Source organism: Lepeophtheirus salmonis, chromosome 13, assembly GCF_016086655.4.
Source record: "Lepeophtheirus salmonis chromosome 13, UVic_Lsal_1.4, whole genome shotgun sequence".
Taxonomy (NCBI): Eukaryota; Metazoa; Arthropoda; class Copepoda; order Siphonostomatoida; family Caligidae; genus Lepeophtheirus; species Lepeophtheirus salmonis.
In genome coordinates, this window is record NC_052143.2 from 29,233,358 (window position 1) to 29,257,026 (window position 23,669).

The 23,669-nt window shown below is 30.2% G+C and overlaps 1 protein-coding gene across 2 annotated transcripts in view; it reads left to right on the forward strand.

Moving 5' to 3' along the window:
- LOC121128539 (uncharacterized) overlaps positions 1 to 23,669 on the forward strand; it is a 142,534-nt gene that overhangs the window by 80,026 nt on the left and 38,839 nt on the right. For both annotated transcript variants that reach the window (XM_040724126.2, XM_071892876.1), the window contains exons 2-3: positions 9,312 to 9,466; positions 14,645 to 14,888. In XM_040724126.2, the coding sequence (XP_040580060.2) occupies positions 9,313 to 9,466; positions 14,645 to 14,888 (398 nt within the window). In that variant the 5' untranslated portion in view covers position 9,312. The remainder of the gene's footprint in view (positions 1 to 9,311; positions 9,467 to 14,644; positions 14,889 to 23,669) is intronic.

A 23,669-nucleotide genomic window follows, 5' to 3' on the forward strand; every position in this document is an offset into this window, starting at 1 on the left:
ATTTTTGCAAATGACTCTAGAAGAATTCCCCCGTATTTTATTTATCATTAACCAATGCTATTTTAAATGCAGAATGTTTAACAAGAGCATTTGTTCAGTAATATTAAAAGTCTGACTAAAGCTTTCTCATCGCGCTCTCCAATAATCCCATCCTTAATAATTTATACAGATGTTTGTACTAATTCAATAAAAATATATTCAATTATATTACTAAATATACTTCTTTTCTATAAATACTATGGAGACTAACTTTTGTCTTGTCATAATATACAAAAAAAATATTTATTAATGACATTTAAGTCATGTAAATATCTTATACAAAAAATGTTTTTGTAATCTTAAGTATATACTCTAAAAAAATAAAATTTCCTTTAAAGACAATTAATGCATAAAAATGTCAACTCAAGATGAAATTTGACTACCTTTTACCTATCTCCCTTGCAATACGTCCTCTCCAAAGAATTGTTGTAAATCTTAACATAATTTATGTGAAATTGTAGAGTGCAAGATGTAGATTAAGTAAAAAAAAAAAAAAAAAAAAAACCAGGACGGAAAGAGATTTAATACATGTGGTCAAAGTTTTTTAACATGTAGTTTACATAAAAGATTTAAAACAAGATGGCAAAATGGTTTTGTTAGCTGGAATAAATTCATTGAATTGAAATCAAAACCAGATCCTTTAGATAGCAGAAGAAGTTTTTTAATTTTGTTAAGAGCCTAGAATCACAACATACAAAATCTAAAGCAAATGAAGACCTTCAAAATATCAGTTCAACACATTTTATGGGCACACTTTTCAGATCAGGTCTGCCATATTCCAAGAGAGGAAACTTTTTTGAAACAAGAAATTTGAAAATAGTAGAATGTTAAGGAAGGACATTAAAGCCATAATAGACAAGAATGTCACTTTTTTCGATACTATTTTTGGTAAAATGAATAGTTGTTAGCATTGCAGGAAGGGACACACAGATATTATACCTTGGTGTTAACTTCCTGGACTTGCTAGGGGAGGATGAAGGCCACAGGCTCAGTTCCAGTTTACCTGAAATTCCAAAATCCATAATTACAACTTTAGACATTGATGCGAATGGTAAAATTATTACTTGACGTAGTCCGAGCAGGTTAAATTGCCATAAATTTGACCTTTTTCTGATCTTTTTCGATAAAATAATCTTTATAACCTAAGTCTTCACATTAGTCGTAATTAAAAAATATTATGGGGTATTTTTAGGTGAAAGTTATTATTTAAAAGTAAGATTATTATGAGGTGAGCATAATAAATATCACAACGTAAAGAAAAAATATATTTTTTTTTCAATCCTAGAATTTTTATGATTGAAAAATCCAAATTTGTAGGCAGTATAACACTTTTGATAGCCGTTGGGCCTACTTTATAGCAACCAAGTAACATAAATTTTACACCTCCAAGATGCACATCATAAGGGAATTCATTATAGTCGTGCCGCGGAAGATTTTTTCAGTAAATTTATTGCATAATCGCACATCTTCTACAAGACTAGCTATTTCAAGATCTTTAATTCCAGTATCATTCTTATATGTATTAATGGATGATCATTTTTCTTAAAATTTTTTAAAGATTATAATTAATTACGTAATATGGTGCCTACAAGTGAGAAGTAAAAGATTTTTTCCTTCTTATTAAAAAAAAAAAAATTAGAACAGAAGCTTTAGCAGTCCAACCCGTATTTGAATTTGTTGTGTCGAAGCACTTGCTTTGAATTTGATTACATATTTTCGTCATGAAAAATATAAACAAAATAGCAGTGCTCCGAAAAGTTATCTCAGTTTAAAATAAAATAAAGTTTAATTACTTTACTTATTGATTAAAATTTGGCCATTTATACTTTTCGGATGAAGTACAGGTGAGAAAAAAGGTCAACATCAATTCAATGAGTATTTCTTAATATTCAATTACAAGTTATTAAATAAATTTAACTTATAAAGTATTTTTATTTGGAAAAATATCAGTAAAAGGTCGGAAAAGCCAATTAATCCTCACTTAAACGGATTTTTCTATTTCGAGTAATAATTAACATTTGCGAATAATTTGGACCATATAAATTGTTAATATGGATATCATTTCTTTTTGCGATTATCAGATGGGGATGTTGGAAAAAATAAAAGTTATTTTAGTCCTTGCTCTTTTTTACTAATTAGCACTTAATATCAGTGAAAAAAACATTAGTATATTTTCGATAGCTAATTTTTTTAACCAATTCTCTTGAATAATAAAATTTGTTGTAACACAAACTGTTTCGATCATATTTAGGTAAAAAAAACTCATTTTTGCAAAAAATTGTAAAATTTCAAAACTTTAGACCCATTGAGCTACATCTAAAATATCTTTTAAACCTGTTCAAATTTTTATACGATGTCTTTGATCTAAAAAGAAAAAATTTCGACCTCACAACTCAACATTTCTAAAATTTAAAAAATATGCTTGTTTTTATTTTTTATCTAAGTTTTGGGAAATACACTGACGAGTATTCCCGTCCATGTCAAGAAAAAAAAATCTTTTGTAGAATAAATATATGTTTGTAGCATTGAATGTGTATAAGTTTGCCCGCATGTCATAATTTATCTTTCTATCTCAAAGTTGGAGAAAACAAGAACAGATAGTTGAAATTCAATAATCACAGCCTTTTAATAATAATGAAAAAAACTTTGCTAAGTGCAACGAATCAACGTTTCACAATTCAAATAGTATTGGGGTAGGCGAAGAGGAATCGCAACTCTTCGAGATTCGAGTAGAGATTTCCACGTATTATGGGACAATCATTTGAGTTTGTATTGTATATTTCTATTTATACATTTTAATTATAATTTTTTCCTTTAGGAGTAAATGGATTAGATTAGATAGAAGTTCCTATCTATTATACCTACTACTTACATTATGTAATTATGATCGAAGGGTTCATGCTCGACACAAGAAAAAAATTAGTGCTGTAGTTATTGAGATGTTATATCCTCCACAGATCAACTCTGAGTCCCTGATTTCACAAAATACTGTATTAGAGAAAAACTGACAACCTCCTCAACATAATGAGACCTTTCATTTATTTTCATTATTTTCCTAAGCACTAATTATCCTAATATTTCGAAAAAGTTGAGATCCCTCTCTTCCTTATCCAATAATACATAATTCACTTTAAATAGTTATATACTTATTATTATAAGGTTGTGGTAATTGAATTGTAGCTTTTTCCAATTTCACAATAGTAAAATAAATTATTATTTGCGAGCAAACTTATAAAATGTAATCGGAAACAGTTGAATATTAACTAATTTCTATTCATAAATAACAATTTGAATTTAAGGATGAATAATAAATATAAATCTGTTACGTTTATTTTTTTGCATTTGTAAAAGTACATAAAAATGTTCTTTACGACACATTTCATGCATAAAAATTATACTTATAAATATTCGTTCACATGTAATATAGGACATTTCATTTAGATTGAATCTAAATGTCACTTTTCCCATTATAACTATACTAGCCAAGAGTTACCCAGTGTTACTCTGGCCAATAAGAGAGCAGGAAATCAGATTATTATAGATGATATTAATTATTCATCATAGTACCTTGTATTCTTTAGTATTAATTTTGTTGAAATTATATTTCTTATTAGTATATATATTGTGTAAGTGCTCAAATTTTAATGTACCCCTCGGTAGATTGGTAATATAGTCACGTTCTGATATATATATCATGTCATTTAAGTAATGACTGTTATTTGCAATGACTGTTAGCAAATAATTTGGTATACATTTTATCAAATAAAAAAATAAGAAGATATGAAAGATTCATAAGAGTGCAAAGGCGATTTAAAAAAACCTTGGATTTCCAATAACAAGTTTGCTACATCCAAATAAATGTGTAAAAAAATAGTATAATTATTTGCAGTCTGTTGCAGATGTTTTATTTTCGGCAATTGGTCTTCTAGAGCATTGGGCAATTTGAACATCAAAATTACCGGAACAGAATAAACAAAGTAATGAATGTCATGAATATACACACTCTTCTCATTTGTATCCGCCTGGCTGGAGTTTTTGCCTTTATAGAAGATTAACTTTAAATATAACTTATTTTATTTTTGTTAAAGTCCATCTTTGATGCTTTAATCAAACAATACTTCGTCAAATAACCACAAAATCCTATTTTTTTGAAAAATCTGATCGTTTAACGCCATTTATCGTAAACTTATCTTACTTCTACAACAGAAAATACACATTACGAAAGCCATCTTTGGAAAAATAATAAATTTCTCTGTACTTCTTCTCTTATTAATACTAAACAAATGCACATATTTCATATTTCTTTTGTAAATGAAGGTAATGCCCAAACCAGCTGACTTAATATAATTTTTTCTAACAAATTTCTACGAGTTTTGCTTCAGTACTTTTGTTTAGTAAGCAATTATTGAGGCTGCAGAAGTAACATCTGTTTGAATGTAATGACTAAACTAGATTGTATCATTTTACAAAAGTTGTCAATTTTATATCACGGGATATTATATGTATATATATATTATATAGAAAAGAAAAAAAAATCAAATGACCGACAAAGATCCGTGATAGACAGTGATTTTATTTGAAAATCTGTTTAATGTAAAGAAAAAAAATAATTTTTCATGTTTTTTCTATAAAATTATTGAATTAAATCTTTCTACGTGATTTTTATTCAATCAAATAATCTAAATTAAACACGCAAGTTCCTATTTTTAAGAGATTAATAAGCATTTTTTTGAGTTTTAACCCTACTAAACAAATTAGGGAGGGTTTCGTAGTCTGCATAAATGAAAAATCAAAAATATTTGCTAATAACATGTAACATACATGTTCTCAAAAAATAAGAATGGAGAAATAAAGAAATGACGAATACATTAAAATAATTACACTGTAGCAAAAGAGAATATATTCTTATTTGTAGTATTTTTGAGACTAAAATGCGCATAACATTAGGCAAATTAGAGCAACTTTGTTAAAAAAAAAGTGGATCGTATATATTTCATTATACACAATTGTAAATACAACTATTGTTCGATCCAAATAATCTAGGATACTATAGTTTGATTGTAGTTTAAGGGCATAAATAGCTTAATAACCATCACCTACAAGTTGAATTCCATTTGTTGTATTGTGTTAAAGATGTTCACACAAATAGAAATGTAGCACTTTAGATCATTCAAGGTATTTAGGCAAGGACAAGGTTGAAAAATGTAGATATTAATGTTGAAAATCGGTCCGATATCCGGTTTGTTTCGTTTCCGTCATAAGTGATTTTTTTATACCAATTTGGAACGCAGTCTCTGATCGTAGGGCAAAATTTAATCGTTTTCCTATCCTAAAGTAATTAATTCGGTAACCCTCTGTACAAGTTGTTGAAGTATGAAACACTTTAAGAATTACATGGCATCATTGTGTCAATTAGAATCACACATGTCGTCATATTAACCCATCAATAAAATTAGTTTAGGCTGAATTCTCAATGAGATGTAGATTGCATTTTTCTATATGAACTGTAGAAACATAATTTATTTCTTTAAATGCCCGAATTAGTTTGGTTAACACAAGTAATAACAATCTCAGATTGAAACTCAAACCTATTACATATCTATATAAACTACTATCTGTCAATTATGGAAATAAAATTATAAGACTTTATTTACTCATAAAGTGCTTTTTTTCACAATGCAAATATTTTGATGAGAAGAAGATGAAAGACCCCCCTTTTAGTACATTTTGCAAATGTATGTTTGTATATATTATTTTAGTTTTTATAGTTCACTTAATTATGGGTCATTTTTTTAAGTATGCTTTCTCAGTTCCATTAAAAAAAAGCTAAATAATTACTTTTCATATAAAAAGCTTGCCCAAAATAACCAGAGTTGTGCAATCTAACGGCAGTATAATACAAATCCCTGAATAATAGTTACCACACTATCATGATGTTAGCTCAAATTGAATCCAAATTTGAAAAAGAAGTTTGGCAGACATTCTTCTCCCAGACACCTTCAACTTTGTCTCACCTGTAGTTTGGTTGCATAAAGAAACGTTGTAATTACAGGGTCTAAATCTTTATTATTTGCTACTGCAAGTTTTGGGTTCCCTCTTTGTAAAATTTAAAATTGAATTTGGGGCACAAACAAAATTAAAAAGTTATTCATTTTATATTTATTTATGTTTTTTTCAACATACAAGTGGATAACATTAGTTTCATCGATAAAAATTACACATCGGTGTGCATTTGTAAACTTTGTTTCTAATGGGATTTGAAATAGCCAATTTGCCTCCTTGTGGATCTTCAAGTTTTTTTTTATCATTTAATCTATTCATTTTTTATAATAGTTATATTTAATGTCCACTTAATCTTATTTACTTATTTGAGACGCTTAAAAATTCGAAATAAATTTATTTGCAAAAACCTATTTAGAAAATTAATTATTAGTTAATTTATGTTTGGTTAAAAAAGTGTTTGTTCAACTTTCGACGTGTGAGCCCCAAACTTAACTTAAAAAACCTATTCAATTGTATTGCTATATGAAAAAAAGGGACATCGTACGAAAAATAATATATAAAAATATTGAAATATTTTCACTTTTAAGCAAAGCATTGAGTCTCAACTCCATTCATATAAATTTGATCTCTACCGGAACTTTATCCCACTTGTGATAACAACATACAGGAGGTTCCAGCCTACATCAATTTCGAACTCGGCGGATTTCGTATAACGCAGTGTATGGAATTATTCTGATTACACGTATAGTGTATATATATATTTCTGAAAACGTATTTTTTTATTTTATAATAATAACTATTGTAAAACTATATAAAACAAGAACTGTCATCTAAGGATTTAGTTTTATACAGCTGGATATAAAACTCTTGGTTATTATAAATACAAACTTGCTATTAAAAAGATTTTTTTATTTTAAATTTAACATTCATACAGACGTTTGCACTTCTTCTTTCGGATGATCTTCTTCTTTTGAACTTTTTCTGCAGGTGTTACTGGCAAATTAAAAAGCTTTTAAAAATTTATGTCTATTAAATATATAGGTTATTCGTTTAACATAGTTGACTGATAGCAGGTACAGAGTGGTCCGCTAAAATATGAACACTTTGAATTGTAAACTCAACAAGATATAGTTTATTGATTTACAATATAATTTCAACACAATTAGTATTATAAATATATATGTGTCTGAGATATCTTAATCGTTAATGTACCCGCTCTTAGTGGCAACAATGGCTTGGAGGCGACGGTAGATGGCCTAGTACCCATTGGAGATATAGTCATGGGGACCAAGTACCGGCTGACAGTCACATTGTGGGACCTGGTGTTTGGATGATGGACAATTCTGGGCTTTCCCTCGACATGTATCCAAAAGGTGTAGTCTATGGTGTCTGAATCCGTTCCATAGGGACGGGGGGGGGGTTGCAAAAATGTCAAAAAATAGTTCAAAAGAATTCAAAAGACTCCATCAAAACTCATCGGTTTCTTTCATTGCTGGCGTCAAAAGTGGCCTCTCAGCATCACTAAGGTCTTAACACTTACTTTCTTTGATATCTATCTTTGCAGTCAGGTGTTAAAATCAGAGATTATCTTGCATGGTGTGTTAAGGACTTAAGGGAATTGTTCTGGGCTTTGTTTTTTAACTCCTCCGAGTCCAGTTTGGCCCTTTAGAAAGAGCCCTTCTTTCTCTCCGAAGTTTCGGACTTGCTGACTGCGTAGACGGTGGTTCTGAAGTGCACGAATGCTTGGAGGGCATTCATCATTCACGTTCAAGTGCCATTTTTTTTAATTGTATGTAATCTAAAGAACTCAGGTTTATTTTGTTTTGTATCGTATTGTTTATGCTTTAATATATCGAAATATAAATAAATTTAAATTACTAAACCTTCATTAATTATTGAATTAGTAAGTCTTCAGATTTCAACTGCTCCCTTAGTGTAAAAAATAAAACTGCTCTTCACTATATCCATGGGCTTTATTTGTCTATCTATTTTATAAAACATAATATTTATTTTAATTTACCTGAAAAGATTACTTCCGATGGCTGCCTTTCTTCCTCCTTCGACGGCTAAGAAAAAAAAGTCACCGACTTTTTACGCAAATCCAAACTGCCTAAAATCTTTGTCGCAATCTGTCTAAAATCCATTGTTTTCTCACAATCCGATAAAATATACAACTGTTTGTCCAGGTTTTGTAAAAGCTTCTTTAAATGTTGATTTGAAATGCATCTCTTCTTATTGCTGGAGGTAAGCCTAAGTTTAAAGATGTTTTGCATTTGTATATTAATGGGGATCTTCAGCTCATAAAATAATTTATCTACTTGGTATGTAATTATTTATTCGGGCCCTTATATTTTAGTCCCGCCTGGAGATTATGATCGCTGATGATATTATTTAAAATTGCCTTCTTTTCCAAATCAACGCATTCTCGGGATCCTACGCTCTTAATTCCTCTTCTTGCTCCTGGCGGAGCTTCCACCAATACGAAAATAGGGAAATATTCATCTCCATTTTTCCGCTCATTTATTAGTACCTTTCTAAATATCCAATGTCTATGTTTTTCAATTGATATGAGGAGAGTAAATTTTTTGAACCGAATAAAAATAGCTTAAAATCAGGTGTATTTCTTAAATGGGTCATCCATGGAACATCTTCCTCTCTATCTTTGACAAGCATTTTTCCAAAAATATTAGCAATAACAATTTAAAAGGTTGTTGAATTGAATTGGTTAGGTTCCGATTACCATCCTACGGAGATTTAATTCTACTAGTATCTTGTCCGGCATTTCTTATTTTAACTAATTTATTAAGAATAAAATATTTATAGTACCTAACAATACAAAAAATAAAAAAAAACAATAGAAAAAAAGTACACAGGGAACTATAAATAAATGGTTTCTCCCATTATGAGTTTTAATAATAAAATGCTGATCTTCCTTGTTCCCAAAACTTGAATAAGCGGAGTATGTCTTTATTGATGTATATTAAATTACTTTCTAAATAAAGGTCTTTAGAGTAAGTAAAGTGATATAACATTTTATAGATTTTGTTGTTGTACTTTTTTTAGTAACTATTCCTTTCTAAATAATACAATAAATGAAACGCGGATTAAAGCAAAAAAGCTTTTACAAATTATTACAATAATTACATTACTCTTCAGAGGGTTACGTATATACCCGTGACATATGTATGTTCCAATAACAACATATTAAAAAATCAAAAATTATAAAAAACAAAATATAAACAGTTCTTTTTTCTCTCTCTCATTTTCAGGATGACCAAATATCTAATACTTTTTTTGTTAATGTATATAGCAAACACTGCTACAACGTCTGAGAATAGAAAAGTCACTCCGTCTTTCTCCAGCCAAGGTGGTCTAACTGAAAAAAACATGAATACCTCGTATAAGTTTCCATTTGCCAAAAGTCGTAAGTGTTTTTGTTTCTTTAATTGTAATTTGATTATTATAAAGTAATCAAATATTTGTCTCTTATTTCGAAATAATCCTACAAAATCAAAATGCCATGCTCTTAACTTAAATATTTTTTTATATTTAGTTTTAGTTATTGATTTTACTCCTCCTCTTGTTATTAATTTTGTCTGGATATACAAGAATTTTTTTGTGTAATTAGATAATTATTCATAAAAAGAAAATATCGTTAGAGAATTCATGCTGTGTTAGCAATGTTTTTCTTTGGATATTAGTGAAGGAGACATACTCATTATTATTTTACATTGAAAATAAAGTTGTCCCTTTTTATTTGCTTAAAGAACTACAATTTTCTAAATGGGAAATATAAGAGTTTACATCATTGGTAGGTAATTGCACTGCAAGACCAATTTTAACTTAAATTTAGTATATTACCATTTTCAATGTGTTTGTACCCTCGTACCAAAATGATATGTTTTCACTGAGTTTCTCAAATTTTATCATATATGAAGGACATTCATTTCGGGGGATCCAAGTTGATATTTATAGTACATAAAAGAGACTAATTTCCAATAAATCTTTTTTGGAACTCTATCAAATGGCGTCATCAAAAAATCACACTTGTATTAAATAATACTTGATTTTAATGTTAAATAGTAATATTTAAATTTAATCTAACTATTAGGTTTATAAAACCCCTATGAAATGTCTAAATTTATTTTTGGATAGATTAAGCATGAAAAAAGTGTGATCATTATATCTTATCGTAAAATGTGTAGTTTGTAGAATCATATTTTATTCAATTTTGAAGTCATTAGTAATATCCATATTTTATAATATATAAAATTATAAAGCTTGTCAAATGAAATGATTTTAGAGTGGTTCACTCTGAAAGGAAAGGGGCTCTTTTTGCACATCTCAACTTTTAAGTGTTCAAAAGATCAATCTAGTGTAATTAAAATACCCCTTGTTAATCTCTAAATATCCCCATTATTAAATAATTGGAGATAACAACGCAATTGCTTTGTTATTTGCTACCAATTGATTCAGGTAATTTTTTTAAGGAAAAGTTTGGAGATGAAATTGAATGCCTTTGTAAAATTAGGAAATCTTAAGAAATGTAAGAAATAATTGTAGGAAGAAATTGTACTGATTAATACCCCATTAATTGACTCTATACATTTCTATAGAGCGTTGTCAATACTTATAAGCATTTGACAATGGGCATTACATTGAATAGCTATTTATTTGTCCTCTTTAGTATATACTTATATGCATAAAATATATATAATTAACTCTACATCCAGTCGACGATGGTCTGTTAGTAGCTATTATTATGTCCTAAACATGAACTCATAGAGTGGTTTCCTCCAATAGTGTTAAAAGTGAAGTGTACTTTTTACTTACTATTTCTTTAAACTGATGTCTGAGTGACTACAAATGTTTTGAATTCTTTTGAAGTGCCAATGTTTTTTGCCTACTTTTTTTTTAAATTTTTACTACAGTTGGTAAATTTTGTAATGTTGTAAAAAAAACTAATTATACAATCTTTGCTTTTTTTTACATTGTTTTCTTTAGATAGAATCTCTACTTTAAGTTGGATGGGAAACAAAAGTGATTTATTTCGTCAATAAAGATTAAAATTCAGTATTGATCATTATTTTTTAAATACTAATTATGGTAGACATTATTCTAACATTTTTTTCTAAACTTAACCTATGGAGCAAAAAGAGAGAATAAAAAAGAAAAAAATGATCTTTCCTTTCAGAAAATGTAAAGAAAGAATGCGCTCTATTCATGGTTCATCTAATTTTTTTTAAGCGTTTTTTTTTTTTGTAACCATTGGACAATTAAATAAAAACTTCTCAACATCGTTTATAAATTAAAGAAATGTCTATCAAAAATTGTATTTCATCCTTAAGAATGGATATAAATTTTTTGCAGATGTTTAACTTTTTTTTCTTTGAATAATTTGTAAATAAGTAATTTGTCATCAAGGCTTAGAGAATTTGTGTAATTTTTTAACTTTTAAATTGTTCTTTTGCTTTTCCTTCATCTTTTATTCCATTTAAGCTATATGCATTGCTATTGACAATGAAATATCAGCTGTTATTCTATTGATCATTGTGAATCTCATCAAAGTTTATAAGTATATTTTGGTATCTTAAGTTTGTTAAAAGTAAAAAAAAGATTTCGTAGGATATATTTAAAATAAAACACATAATTTTTAATTGAATGATGAAAAATTGGTTCTTTTAATTGCCAAAACTAATGTTGTTAAGATTAATTTTAAAAAAAATGTATTTTTTTCCCTTTTGCTGCAAAAATTAATCAAGTATATTTAGAATTTTAATAAATATTTACAACTGCAAAATAAATTAAATGTAGGGAAAATATTCCACTTTTAAAAATTGCAATTTTGAGTCTATGTCGACTGTGTATTAGTTGTATATATATAATATTTATTCCATTTCTCAAACTACGTAAAAAAAGGACGGAGATATTTCTGAGTACTCAAAATATTTTAGTCAACCGTTGTTCCATTTTAAAAAAAACTTCCCACTGCTATTTGTTATCATTGTATTTTCAAGTTAGGGCTTATTAATTGATTAGGTAATTAGTTATTGGGGGTTTCAAAAGTGTTAGTTTTTTTTTGGAAATCCGGTTTTAATTACCTGATTGAAGCAAATTATACCAACTATGAATTTAAGCAAAATGCTTAATATGATTTAACTAATTTTAGCTGTTTTTTGCATCATTATTTGTGAAGTCATTTGTGTTTAATTTAATTTTGCAAACTTTAAATTCTGCAGAGGAATTGAAAAAATTTTAATTTATTTTTGTTTAATATAAATTGTGGGAATTTACTTATTCTCATAAATTGTACCAACAATCAAGGAGTTAAATTGTAATTAGTCTATTTTGTTTAAATATTTTGTAAAAACTTTGTTTTTGAAAAATATATATTTTCGACGAAAAACGCTCGTTTCTCAATGTCTTAACGCATAATAGCAACTAACTGTATTTCCATGTAAACCTTTAGAATTTATCTTCATGAATAAAACCATGTCTAACCTACAACTACTTATATAGCCTGATTGCCTTGTAATTGTGAAATAAATTTAATTTGCTGCACCTAGTATAGTTATTTAGTTATTCTTTTATTTGTAATGCCATCAAATGAAGTTGGCTACATTATATGCATTCTATTTTATTCTATATGGACAGTCACTCCTCAAATCTGCTGTTGCTTATGAAATATTATCCCGTATGCTGAGCAGATATAAAATATAATGGTCAAAATTATACAATGTATTGTTCACAATGCTTATTGTAAGGTCATATTAAGTTTTATATAGCTAAAATATATTTTTAATATTGGGGTGTTTAAACATCCCGTGAAGAACTGAGTGGTCAATGAAAGTTTGCACACTTACTCCTTCAATAATAAGTGAAGGTAAAGTGATTACAATTACTTTATGTTTCGATGAATTAAAGCTTAAACAATTAGTTACAAAACCGAAAAAAACCTGATCCGGTCAATTGATGTACAAGTCGAAAAAATGAGAGTTGAACCGGATCGACGAAGTTCCATTCGCAAACTCCAAGCAGATGGCCGTATCCAAGACCCCTTCTACGTCGTCAGCATGTACGCAACGTTTGTCAGGAAAAAGGGCTCTGTCAAAAAGACCAAACTGGATCCGGAGTAGTTAAAGAAAATAGCAAAGGCCAATCCCCTCTAATCCACGAGGGCCCATTCAAAAGATTTGGTTTTTTTTAAATCAGACAGACCAGAGAGCTATAAAAAAACGTGGGATAGAAGGATTCTTCAAGGTCTTAGATGCTACTTTTGAGAAAAGCAATAAAATAAATTCATCTCCTGCGTGAAAAAACTCTTCTGAATGAGTCGTATAAGTTCATTTCAACTCTTTTTTCGAGACTTTTGGTCCCCTACAGCTCTGATGATAGCCTCCCTTGACTACACCTTTTGGGTGCATGTCAAAGGGAAGGGCTTTAGTGTCTTTCATTCAAACACCGAGACCCTCAAAGCCACTGTCAGCCAGTACTGTGACCCCATGACAGAGGACTATATCCACAGCAATTCCAGGCCATCTGCCAACACCTGGAAGTCATCATTTCCCCTAAGGTAGATTACATTAATGATCAAAAGAGCTTTTTATGGTATGGATCTTGTTGAAATTCTATTGTTAATTAATATATATATCTTAATGAAGTTTGAGATTCAAATTGTTCAGATCTTAATGGACAACTCGATATTTGCAGTTTAGTTTTTCTTCCATTTCTAATGCTATTAGCTAGAATTGAACGAAATCAAGAAATTTATCCATTACTTTAATAACTATATTAACAGTGAAACCTCGAACTTTGGCATCGCTTAGGTTATATTATGCTATAAGTTCAACAGGTATAAAATATCATTGCAAATTTTTTATATTTTTAAATTAAATTTAATTAAATTTATTTCACAATTACAAGGCAATCAGGCTATATAAATAGTTGCTCAATCTCCTCAAGTCCACGAGGGCCCATGCAAGATATCTAAGGATTTCACGCCTGAGAGTCTAAAAAGCTTTAAAAAATGTATGCAAGGAGCCTTGTGAGGGTGATCAGGCCACATTGGATAGCAGACAGAAATCCATCTCTATGGTTGCTTTTGAATGAGTTTTGAATTAGTCTTTTGAATTATTTGTCGACACTTTTGCCCCCCCCCCCATAATGCCAGCACCTCGCCTACACCTTTTAGGTACATGTGAGGGAGAGGCCTATAGTGTCTGTCATCCAAACACCGAGGTCCTTAAAGGCACAGTCAGCCAGCACGGTCAACACAATGACAGATGACTATGACAGCAGGGGTGCTAGTCCTTCCTTCACCCCCTGGAAGCCATAATTGCCGGTAAGGGAGGATAAATTAATGATTAAGAGGGTTCAGGCAATCATTTATTTATATTATTAATTTTTGTTGAAATTATAGTGTTAATAAATAAATTGTATCCTGTTGAAGTTTAGACTTGAAAGTGATCCAATTTTAATGGACATCTGAGTACTTGCAATAGGATTTATAGCGAAGTAATGGAATACTAACCCTTTGCTTCTGATATCCAAATGTGTCATAAATACATTTATATAACCAACATCTTTGTTTCTTGCTTTACAGATTCAACTGTTATGCCATCTAGGGAGACTTCAAACCCATTAGACAACGAAATAGCAAAGAGAAAAATGTATAATGTGAGATTTATCAAGAATAAAAAGGAGGATTTCGTCGTTTTTCGTCCATATAATTTTACGGTGGAGAAAGTATCGAGTGATGCAATTCGCATTCGATGGCAGCGCAATAAAAAGAAGTCTGTTGGACCAGTTGCTACTTTCAGTATCAAAGTTCTTCCGTATAGAACCCAGTAAGCCTGTTTCTTTTATTCCTTGTCTATTTTGATTGTGACTATATATGTGTGTTGTGTCGAATCAATCAAAAATAATTGAATCAGTTTGAGACAACTTCAGTCAATGACTTTTTGAATAGACTCACATTGTAATTCAATTTTTGATTTGGAAAATGGAGTGACAACGCTTAGTTGACTATGTGCTCAGGAGAAGTGTTATCCTGAAATTAATATGCTTGAGTTCGAATTATTGACTTCAAGAAATTCCCTATGTCAGTTTTATTGATTGTAGCTTTATAATGCCTATTTTTATCAAATCGATGCAACTTTATTTGACCAATAAGGGGGGCTGTGGAGTGATTTGAAAAAAAAAATCAAGCATCGACTTGATATTCTATTGAATTGGTCTAATTTGATCACAAAACCTAAGAAATATAATATATAATGACATTGCCTTTGAGTGATTTTCGAATCATTCACAATTTTTAATGATAGTCTTCTAACTTTGCATTGACAGAAAAGACATTAACTACTGTTTTGTTACGAATTGCACGATCTCACATTTACTAAAAACACATTACCAACGATGATAATCAGTATTATTTTTTCCATGTTAAAAAAATGTAACAGAAAATCAAAAGTTCTCGCCGTATAAAAATAATACATATATTTTAAAATGGTTAAAATATTTTATTTGTACCCCTTCAAATGTATTATCGTAACTTATTCCTTTCTTCATCATCAAGTGGTCAAAAAAGCTTTATTCTTAAAAATGGCAAAAAAACAACAACAACGTCAAATTTTTCGAACGCCATGAGGCTACAATAAAAAGTAAGGCCGTAACCAAAATACAAGGATCACACACTACCAAGTTGGTCATATGGGTTTTTTTTGTAGCATTTTTGGTGTTGAACAGTAATATCTACTAATAATTTCTCATTCTCCCTTATGTTAAATTATCGACCGGGGTTGAATTGTGTCAAGTTGATAACCCGTTTATGTATGTTGAGCTATCACACATTCTGACCCCTCAATGTTGCAAATGGTAAATAAAAATCCGTTTTACTAAAAAATTAATCCCGGAGAAAAATATTTATCCCATACATATTGTCCGGAAAGGTTTCCGTTGAAGTAAAAAAATATTTATAAAATACTTTTTTTTTTCTTATTTATAAAAAAGATTTATGTACTTAAAAAATGATATAGCACGATATGTAATTTTTTGCTAAAGTTAAATCCCTTACTTCTACAGTGAGAACAACGTTTTGCCCCCCGGATTTTGTGCCATAATAGACGAAAAAGATAAAAATTACTAATAAAAAAGGAGACAATTCTGCCAATATCTTATTTTTTTAACTCTATATAAGTCATTACATAATAATGTGGATAATTAGCCTTAATCTTTGCTGAATGCTATTTTTAAACATATTATATGTAAATATATCAAACTGGGTACTGACACTTAGTTTTAAATTTCCTTAGTTTATCTCTTGATTTTAAAGTTGATAAAATGTATCTGTGTCTTTGTTTATATATATAAACCTTACATGACGCCGCTGAAGCTAGTTTCACTGCCCTTTCTACAGATTGGGAATGGCATGGATATTTCTCTAATTTCAAAGGCTCATTCTTTCCTTTCATAAGTTTGATTCATAGTTTATTTTATTAGGAGTTATGAATTGCCTATAGAAAATATTTGTATTCAATACCTCTTGATAGTGAAACAACAAGCTGAAAATGCTTCGAACTATTATAGCAATTCGGTTGACATTTAATTGCAAACTACATTTGAGCGTAATAGTTTAATATAAATGCTACCAATTTTAATAGCTTTTTGCTAGGCTTTTTATTCGATATAAAATATCGCAAAATGCGATTAGTTTTGGTAAGCCATCTAGCCTCGTGCAAGGTTCCTGGTGATTTAAAAGGTAAGAGGGAACCAGGATGAATTTTTCCCAAGCAATGTCGTAAAGGTAGTGTTGGTCATTACTTAAATCCGCCAAAATATCTGCATTAATTGTTTTAACTTTTCCTACAGCAGGCCTGAAATTGACGACTAACATTTTTTTAAATCTTCATTTATTGATTTTCCAATTGAGCCCCTATAAATACTAGGTCCTTGCTAATCACCATCAATTTGTTTGAACACCTCCTTCAATGTCAATTCATTCATGTGAAGTTGATACCCCATCCATTGAAGGGGTCTTTAGAGGGAGAGTTCAAGCCTCCTTACAATGCCAGACCAAATTCCTACATTTGTGTTGCAACCATCACATATGATAGCAACTATGGATTGTAAGCTTTCATGATCTTCTAGAACCAGTAGTATTTCTCTAGTTTGATCCTCCGCTGTCCCACTTCTTGGTGAAACATGGTCAATGTATTCATGTTGGGGTTCTTAAATGGTGGAAATACCAACATTATTTGTTTGTATAATTAAAAATTTAAAAAAAGAATAAGAAAGTTTATTCTTGTTGATTTAAATTTTTAGTTTCAAATTATAAAAGTTACAATTCCAAACCCCTATATCTTTTATACAAATAAGAATTTCAAAAATTGCATGTTAGAGTACCTTTAATAATGACTATATGCTCCTCTGTTTCTGTGCAAAATACATTTTTTGCTAGGAAGCTGTCATTGCTTCTCTCTTGATGTTCAACAATTTTAACCATTTTGGTAAGGCCGATCTTGCCATCAAAACCAATGCATTTGATTTGCATTGATTCTACTATTGAAGATTTTGCATAAATTTTCCTGTACTTCTGTCTTTTCCTTTTAACTTTTTGCCTATCTAGTATATTTGAAGGCGCAATTAATTCCATATCTTCTGAAAGATAATTACATATAGCAGCTACTGCTGTATCTGACAACCGAAATTTGTCCGCCATTATTGCAGGATTAGGATAACTCCCCTTATTAGGGTCAGATTTTTTGAATTGCCTCACAGATTCTTCTTCAAAGACCAAGTTCTCATCAGCATTTTCAGGTATAGGGAAATATTCTACATTTGAAAAATTCGTTAAGGACTGATAATAAGAATTTTAATTAAAAAGGGATTTATAGACATCCTCTATAGATGGGAGAATTGCTAGATTTAGATCACTGGGCTGACCAAAAAAGAAATTCAGAGTTAAACTTCTTATAGCCATTGTTGTTTCTGATTGAATACTACTTTGTGAAAAATCACTTGTATCGCATTTATAATTAAGTACTCTGAAACAATGGTTCGATTTGAAGTTGTTTTATAAAAGTTAATAAGTCTATTTTTCAAAATACAATGAGGTAATACTAAAGAATGTTAAATTTTTATTTTTTTGTTCCAAATGTACAAGGTATTTTACAAACATTATCCATTTATGCTATTTACATTATTATACACTAACTTATATAGAATAAAAAAAATAAGATTTTGGCAGAATTTTCTACTTTTTATAAGTGATTTTTTATCCTTTTTGTCTATTTTCGCACTTAACCCGGGGGCGCGCAACATTTATCTTGCTGTAAAATTAAGGGATTTAACTTTAGTAAAAAATTACATATTGTTCAATATCATTTTTAAAACACATGAAGAAATAAATAAATAAGAAAAAAGAAGTTAATTTCATAATTTTTTTTTTGACTTCATACAGAAACCTTTCCGGACAAGAAGAGGAGAGGGGGGGGGGGTAATTTTTTTCTCCGGGATTTTTTTTCATATAACAGATTTATACTTAATATTCGCAACTTTTGAGGGGTCAGAATGTGTAATAGCTCAATTTTGGGCTCCCATGATACCCCTTAATTTACATACTACTAATTATATACAATATTAATTTTGAAAGTAATAATGTTTGCAAATACCACACTATAAAATAATAATAAAAGTATTTAGAATTGCTTCCTTCCCGAAATATGTCCTGTTCTGATACAAAAATACCATGTGATTGTTATTCCAAAAATAAGAAAAGCCAATTTGAGAACCTTTTTTTATACATACATTAGGCCTTAATATGTTAATATGTAAGTAAATTGTGCCTTTCCACGAGGCATACAAAAAAGCCATTCTTATGTTGTAAAAATAATATATCAAACAAGGCTCTGTTTTCCGTGGATTAATAAAAGGGAAAATTTTCTTCATAGTAGGAGGATCGTTCCTTAACAATTTATAACTGAAAATATATATCCGCATGTTTAAATTGTGTACACAAGCTGTATTTTCTATAACGAGGTTGTAGGCCGAAAACTATTTCTACGTTTCATTAAACTTTCTTTTATAATAAGAGCATTTCTTGTCTCATTATAAGTACAAGAGTGATATAAAGTGATGCTTAGTGATGAAAATCCTTTTTATTTTGGGCATGTTAAATAAAAGAAAAAGAAAATCAACATGGCAACTCTAACATATTTTTATTTCTGTGTAGAAGAGAAGCCAAGCTTTCATTAGATTACATATAATCAGCTGTAACGAGGAGGAAGGGGGATAAACAAACAAACAAAGACATTGTCAAGCATTACTCTGATTTCATTTACACAAATTCTACTCTGAGTACAACAAGGACTTACATTTATAACTCTGTAACAAATCTTCAAGGTTACTCTTTATCTTAAACATGCACACACAAGTGTTCAATCCGGTTTTGAATATAATTGAAAATGAAATTTACTGTTTGGGAGTTAAATAATAACGAAAATAGCTGAGGAAATGAAAATCCATTTTTCAGATTTAAAATTTCAAAAAAGGGTTCAGGTAAAAAACAAACACGATTTACATCACATGTAAAGGTTATATATAGGGGAAAATAATACTCTCCACCGGTATGTACAAAATAAAAAATTAGCGTGGTTATTCTTACAATTTGAAAAATGTTGTAGAGGTGTGTAGCTTGCTGTCATTGAGTTTAATTAGCAATGATCTATAACATGAAGGAACATAATAATCAGCCAGGAATTAATCCTATTTATATCCCCTATTCTACTCCCAGAACAACAAACTCTTATCGTATAACACGACTTAGCTCAATAGACAACGCACTCAGGAGAAATTAATATCTTGAACTCGATGTGCGTAGATATTGTTCTTAAAGCAAGAATAATACTTAATATTAATGGTCTTCAAAGAAGAGTCCTAGATCCGATGGAATGAATGTAATACTATAATATTTACACATATGTTATCAGAGCAACTCCACCTCACTAATTAAAGGAATGATAAAAAAACAAAACTTACACTAATAAATCCTCAATATTACTCTTCATCATTCATGATCAAACCCATTCGTGGTTACACTTTATAGTTTATAAGTATAATATGTTCTCTCCTCAAGAATAAAATAATAATGATAGCGGCTTTATAAAACAAAATAAACATATATTCAGGTAGGAACTAAAAATACCATTCCCTAATACATACAATATAGTATTGTTTTTATCAAAAGGGATGGTAATGAGTCGTATTTTATGCTCGCCCGTTGTTTTTTGTTTTGTTTTTTTTGACTTGGCAACCTGAAGAGTGAATTTTCTTTTCTTAAGCTACTATAACTAATAATTAAGCCCTAAGGAAATAACTGATATCAAAATTAATTCATTTGGTTTTGAACCAATCCAAATGATTTAATTCAGCGCCTCAGTAAATAATTTAAACTTCTTTTATCTAATGTTAGACAAAGTACTCCAGACCACAGGAAAAGAAAAAAAGATTCTAAATGTGGCATGAAGATTGAAAAATTCACAGTTATATGTAGTGGTAGATTAATTATAGTCGTCTATATTGAACTATCTACAATTTAAGAAAGAAACATTTATATAATGAAGACCTTGTATATTTTCCTAACAAAGAACATAATCACCAAATAATGGGTTAGCAACATTTTTTGGATTAACGCAATACATTTCTGGAAGAAAAATCGGAAAGGATCTGTTTGTTAATGCACATTATGACATTTGAAAGCAATAATTAGCACGACGTCAACAATTAGACGATAAATATTATAAAGATAACAGGTAAATCTACAATTGATGTATAGGTTAAATATGACAGTTTTATTCCAATACATATATGATGATTTGACAGGGTAAAACATGAATTGTCGAATAATTTTGAAAAGTTATCTGTTACTTTATAAATTTATTAATTAGCATTAACTTTTGTTAAGATTATAAAATTCAATTTTAATATTAAATTACCCGTGTGGTGTGTGTTTTTCCATCATTCATGGTCAAACCAAGGAATGGATTTCCCTGAATTTTTTAATTCAGCCTCAAAAGGCTTGAGAAAGGGTTCTGGTAACAATTTTGCTACCTTCAAGGATTACATAGTCTAGAAAATAGATTTTTTTTAGCAATTCACCTGTAAACCTGAGGGTTTGGGTGTATTTAGGAAATTAGATAGGTTCTTTGCTTCTCAGGGAAGCAGCCGTGGAAGAATTTCACCTGATTCAAAGACCAACTGCTCATATGTTCAACCAGTGGGTAGGGATATATTCTAGGTTATTGGAAAAGGTTCTTGCTGCTTAGAAATGCAGTGGTGGTGCAGTTTAAACTACCTTAAGGTTTAGTATTTCACCTGTACAACCTTAGAGTATTTTGTTATATTAGGCGGGTTTCTTGATGCTCTAGGAAGCGGCGGCGTAGAAATTTGACCTGACTTGGTGCCAGCAGATAACCTGCAGGGGTGTATTATAGCATTTTATACGGGTCCCTTGGTGACTAGCAATGCGGCGGTGGTAGATTTTAAACTGTATTTTGGCCCAGTACTTCTTCACTTGTACAATCTGAGAGCCGGGGTGTATTTTGGAATATTACGAGGTTTCCTTGATTCTTAGGGAAGTAACGACACGACTGCGAGTTCGGGGTCTGACCCAGAATAAAGCAATTACTTCCTCATCCCCTGAAAGAAAAGTGATTATATATAACAGTAGGTCGATTTTAGAATTAGATCATTGGACAGGCTTACATGGCATAACAATCTAATTTTTCCTTTTCTTATAGAATCACAATTTGAAGAATATAAAAAGATTACCACTAGAATAATCCTCAAGACTCAGAATAATTTAAGCTTTTGGAACTTAAAAAACTCTATTCTTGAAACCTCAATTTTTAAAGACCTAAGAATATTAAAACATGAATAATAAAACGATGCAAATTTTAGATGATGTAGATCGTTAGGTTTGTTATTTATCACATAATAAGCGAGGAAAAACTCACGGATGCTTCTTCTGTATTCTACTTTAAAAATTGATTGTCACTTTAAAAAAAAACCGGTAAGACAAGTAAAGCAGTCATAACTAGAAGTGTAAGTTCAGAAAGTTCGGTGGTACTTCTTGTCCTATTAATAAGACATATCCTTAAGGAAGCCATGAAAATAATAGAAGGTCACAGTCAACTATTCAAGAACACAATTTAGAAGAAAATTTTGATTTTTTTTCGACATCTCTTCAAGCACATGCAAGCCTTTAATATGAAGATCTTTATGTAAAGATCACGAATATCTCTGTAATTAAAGAACAAAAATAGAACCAAGAGGAAACTTCCATATAGGACCTGTCAAAAAAGAACCACCAATAGGGACCAAAAATTGTTTTAGTTGATAACGCAAGCACAAATACTGGTCCAGAATCGCGTCTTGTTACTTCGCTCGAAAAATTACTTGGTCACAAATTGTATACAATATACTTTTTTTTAATATCAAAATGATTTTTTTTTGGACTGTAGTTCTATAAGTCCTAAGTTCTTTCTCTGGGGAACTTGGAAAACTCTGTAAGATTTACTTCCACAATTTAACTCAAGTAAAATTCCAAAAATTGAGCTGCCCTATGGTAGAAATGATCCCGTCTGATGACTCCTTACGTGATTTGAGTTTTTACCAGAGGCTCATTCTTGAGTACGTTCGAGGAATATCTCAAGGCCATGTGAATTTAAGATATGATATATGGAAATGACTGCATGATAGGTCGTATCCTAGAGTTAAATTTATTGTTGAGTTTATACAGTCAACTTGTTTGAAATTAAATTGGATACTAAATTTCATAAGTACAAAGAAACCAGAGGAAGCACTTTCAAGGAAAACATATTTAAAGGGCTTTTATACCTTCTTCAAGTGATGAACAAGCTTAGTTGGTACTGGAAAATAATGTATCTAGGGTTGTCAAACACCTATGTACAAGTGAGCAAAATTCTAGGCCAAGAATAACCCCTAAACTATAACCCAAGACTGGATACAAGGAATGAATACTTTTCACTCCTGAATATTACTACCACTATAGAACTGTGGCTTTGGAATGATTGAAAAAATGACCTTCCAAACTTTAAAAATCACAGGAGGACTTCTTCACTTGTCCTCAAGTACAAATGAACTATGCATTTTCGACTCCTTTTTCCATAGCTCTGGACAAAAAAAAAAATAAGAATAAGAACGGAACTACTAGTTAGGGGGAAAAGCTCAGAGGAAAAGATGATAACCAAACGTTTGGACAGACTAGATCTCCGGAGGGTTGACTTTGATACAAAAATACTATTTAAAAGCAATTTTGCTTTATCAAAGCAAGAATGGCTCCGCTACAGAATCGCCACCTCATCAATTTATACGAATAAGTCAAATAACGAGGATGAAAGTATGAACTACACATTCTATAGCGAGAAAATAGTAACGTCAACTCATATTTTCTACGAGCCTAATAGGGTGATTCCTTTGGTAAGGATGTGTCAAGTAAAATTAAAAGAAAAACTACAAGTCTCGACGTCCGAAACTGATCGGGTAGTGGCCACCAATCCGAATCTTCCCAGGGCTTTTAAGGTGGAGGCCATCATTAGTAAAGGCAAGTT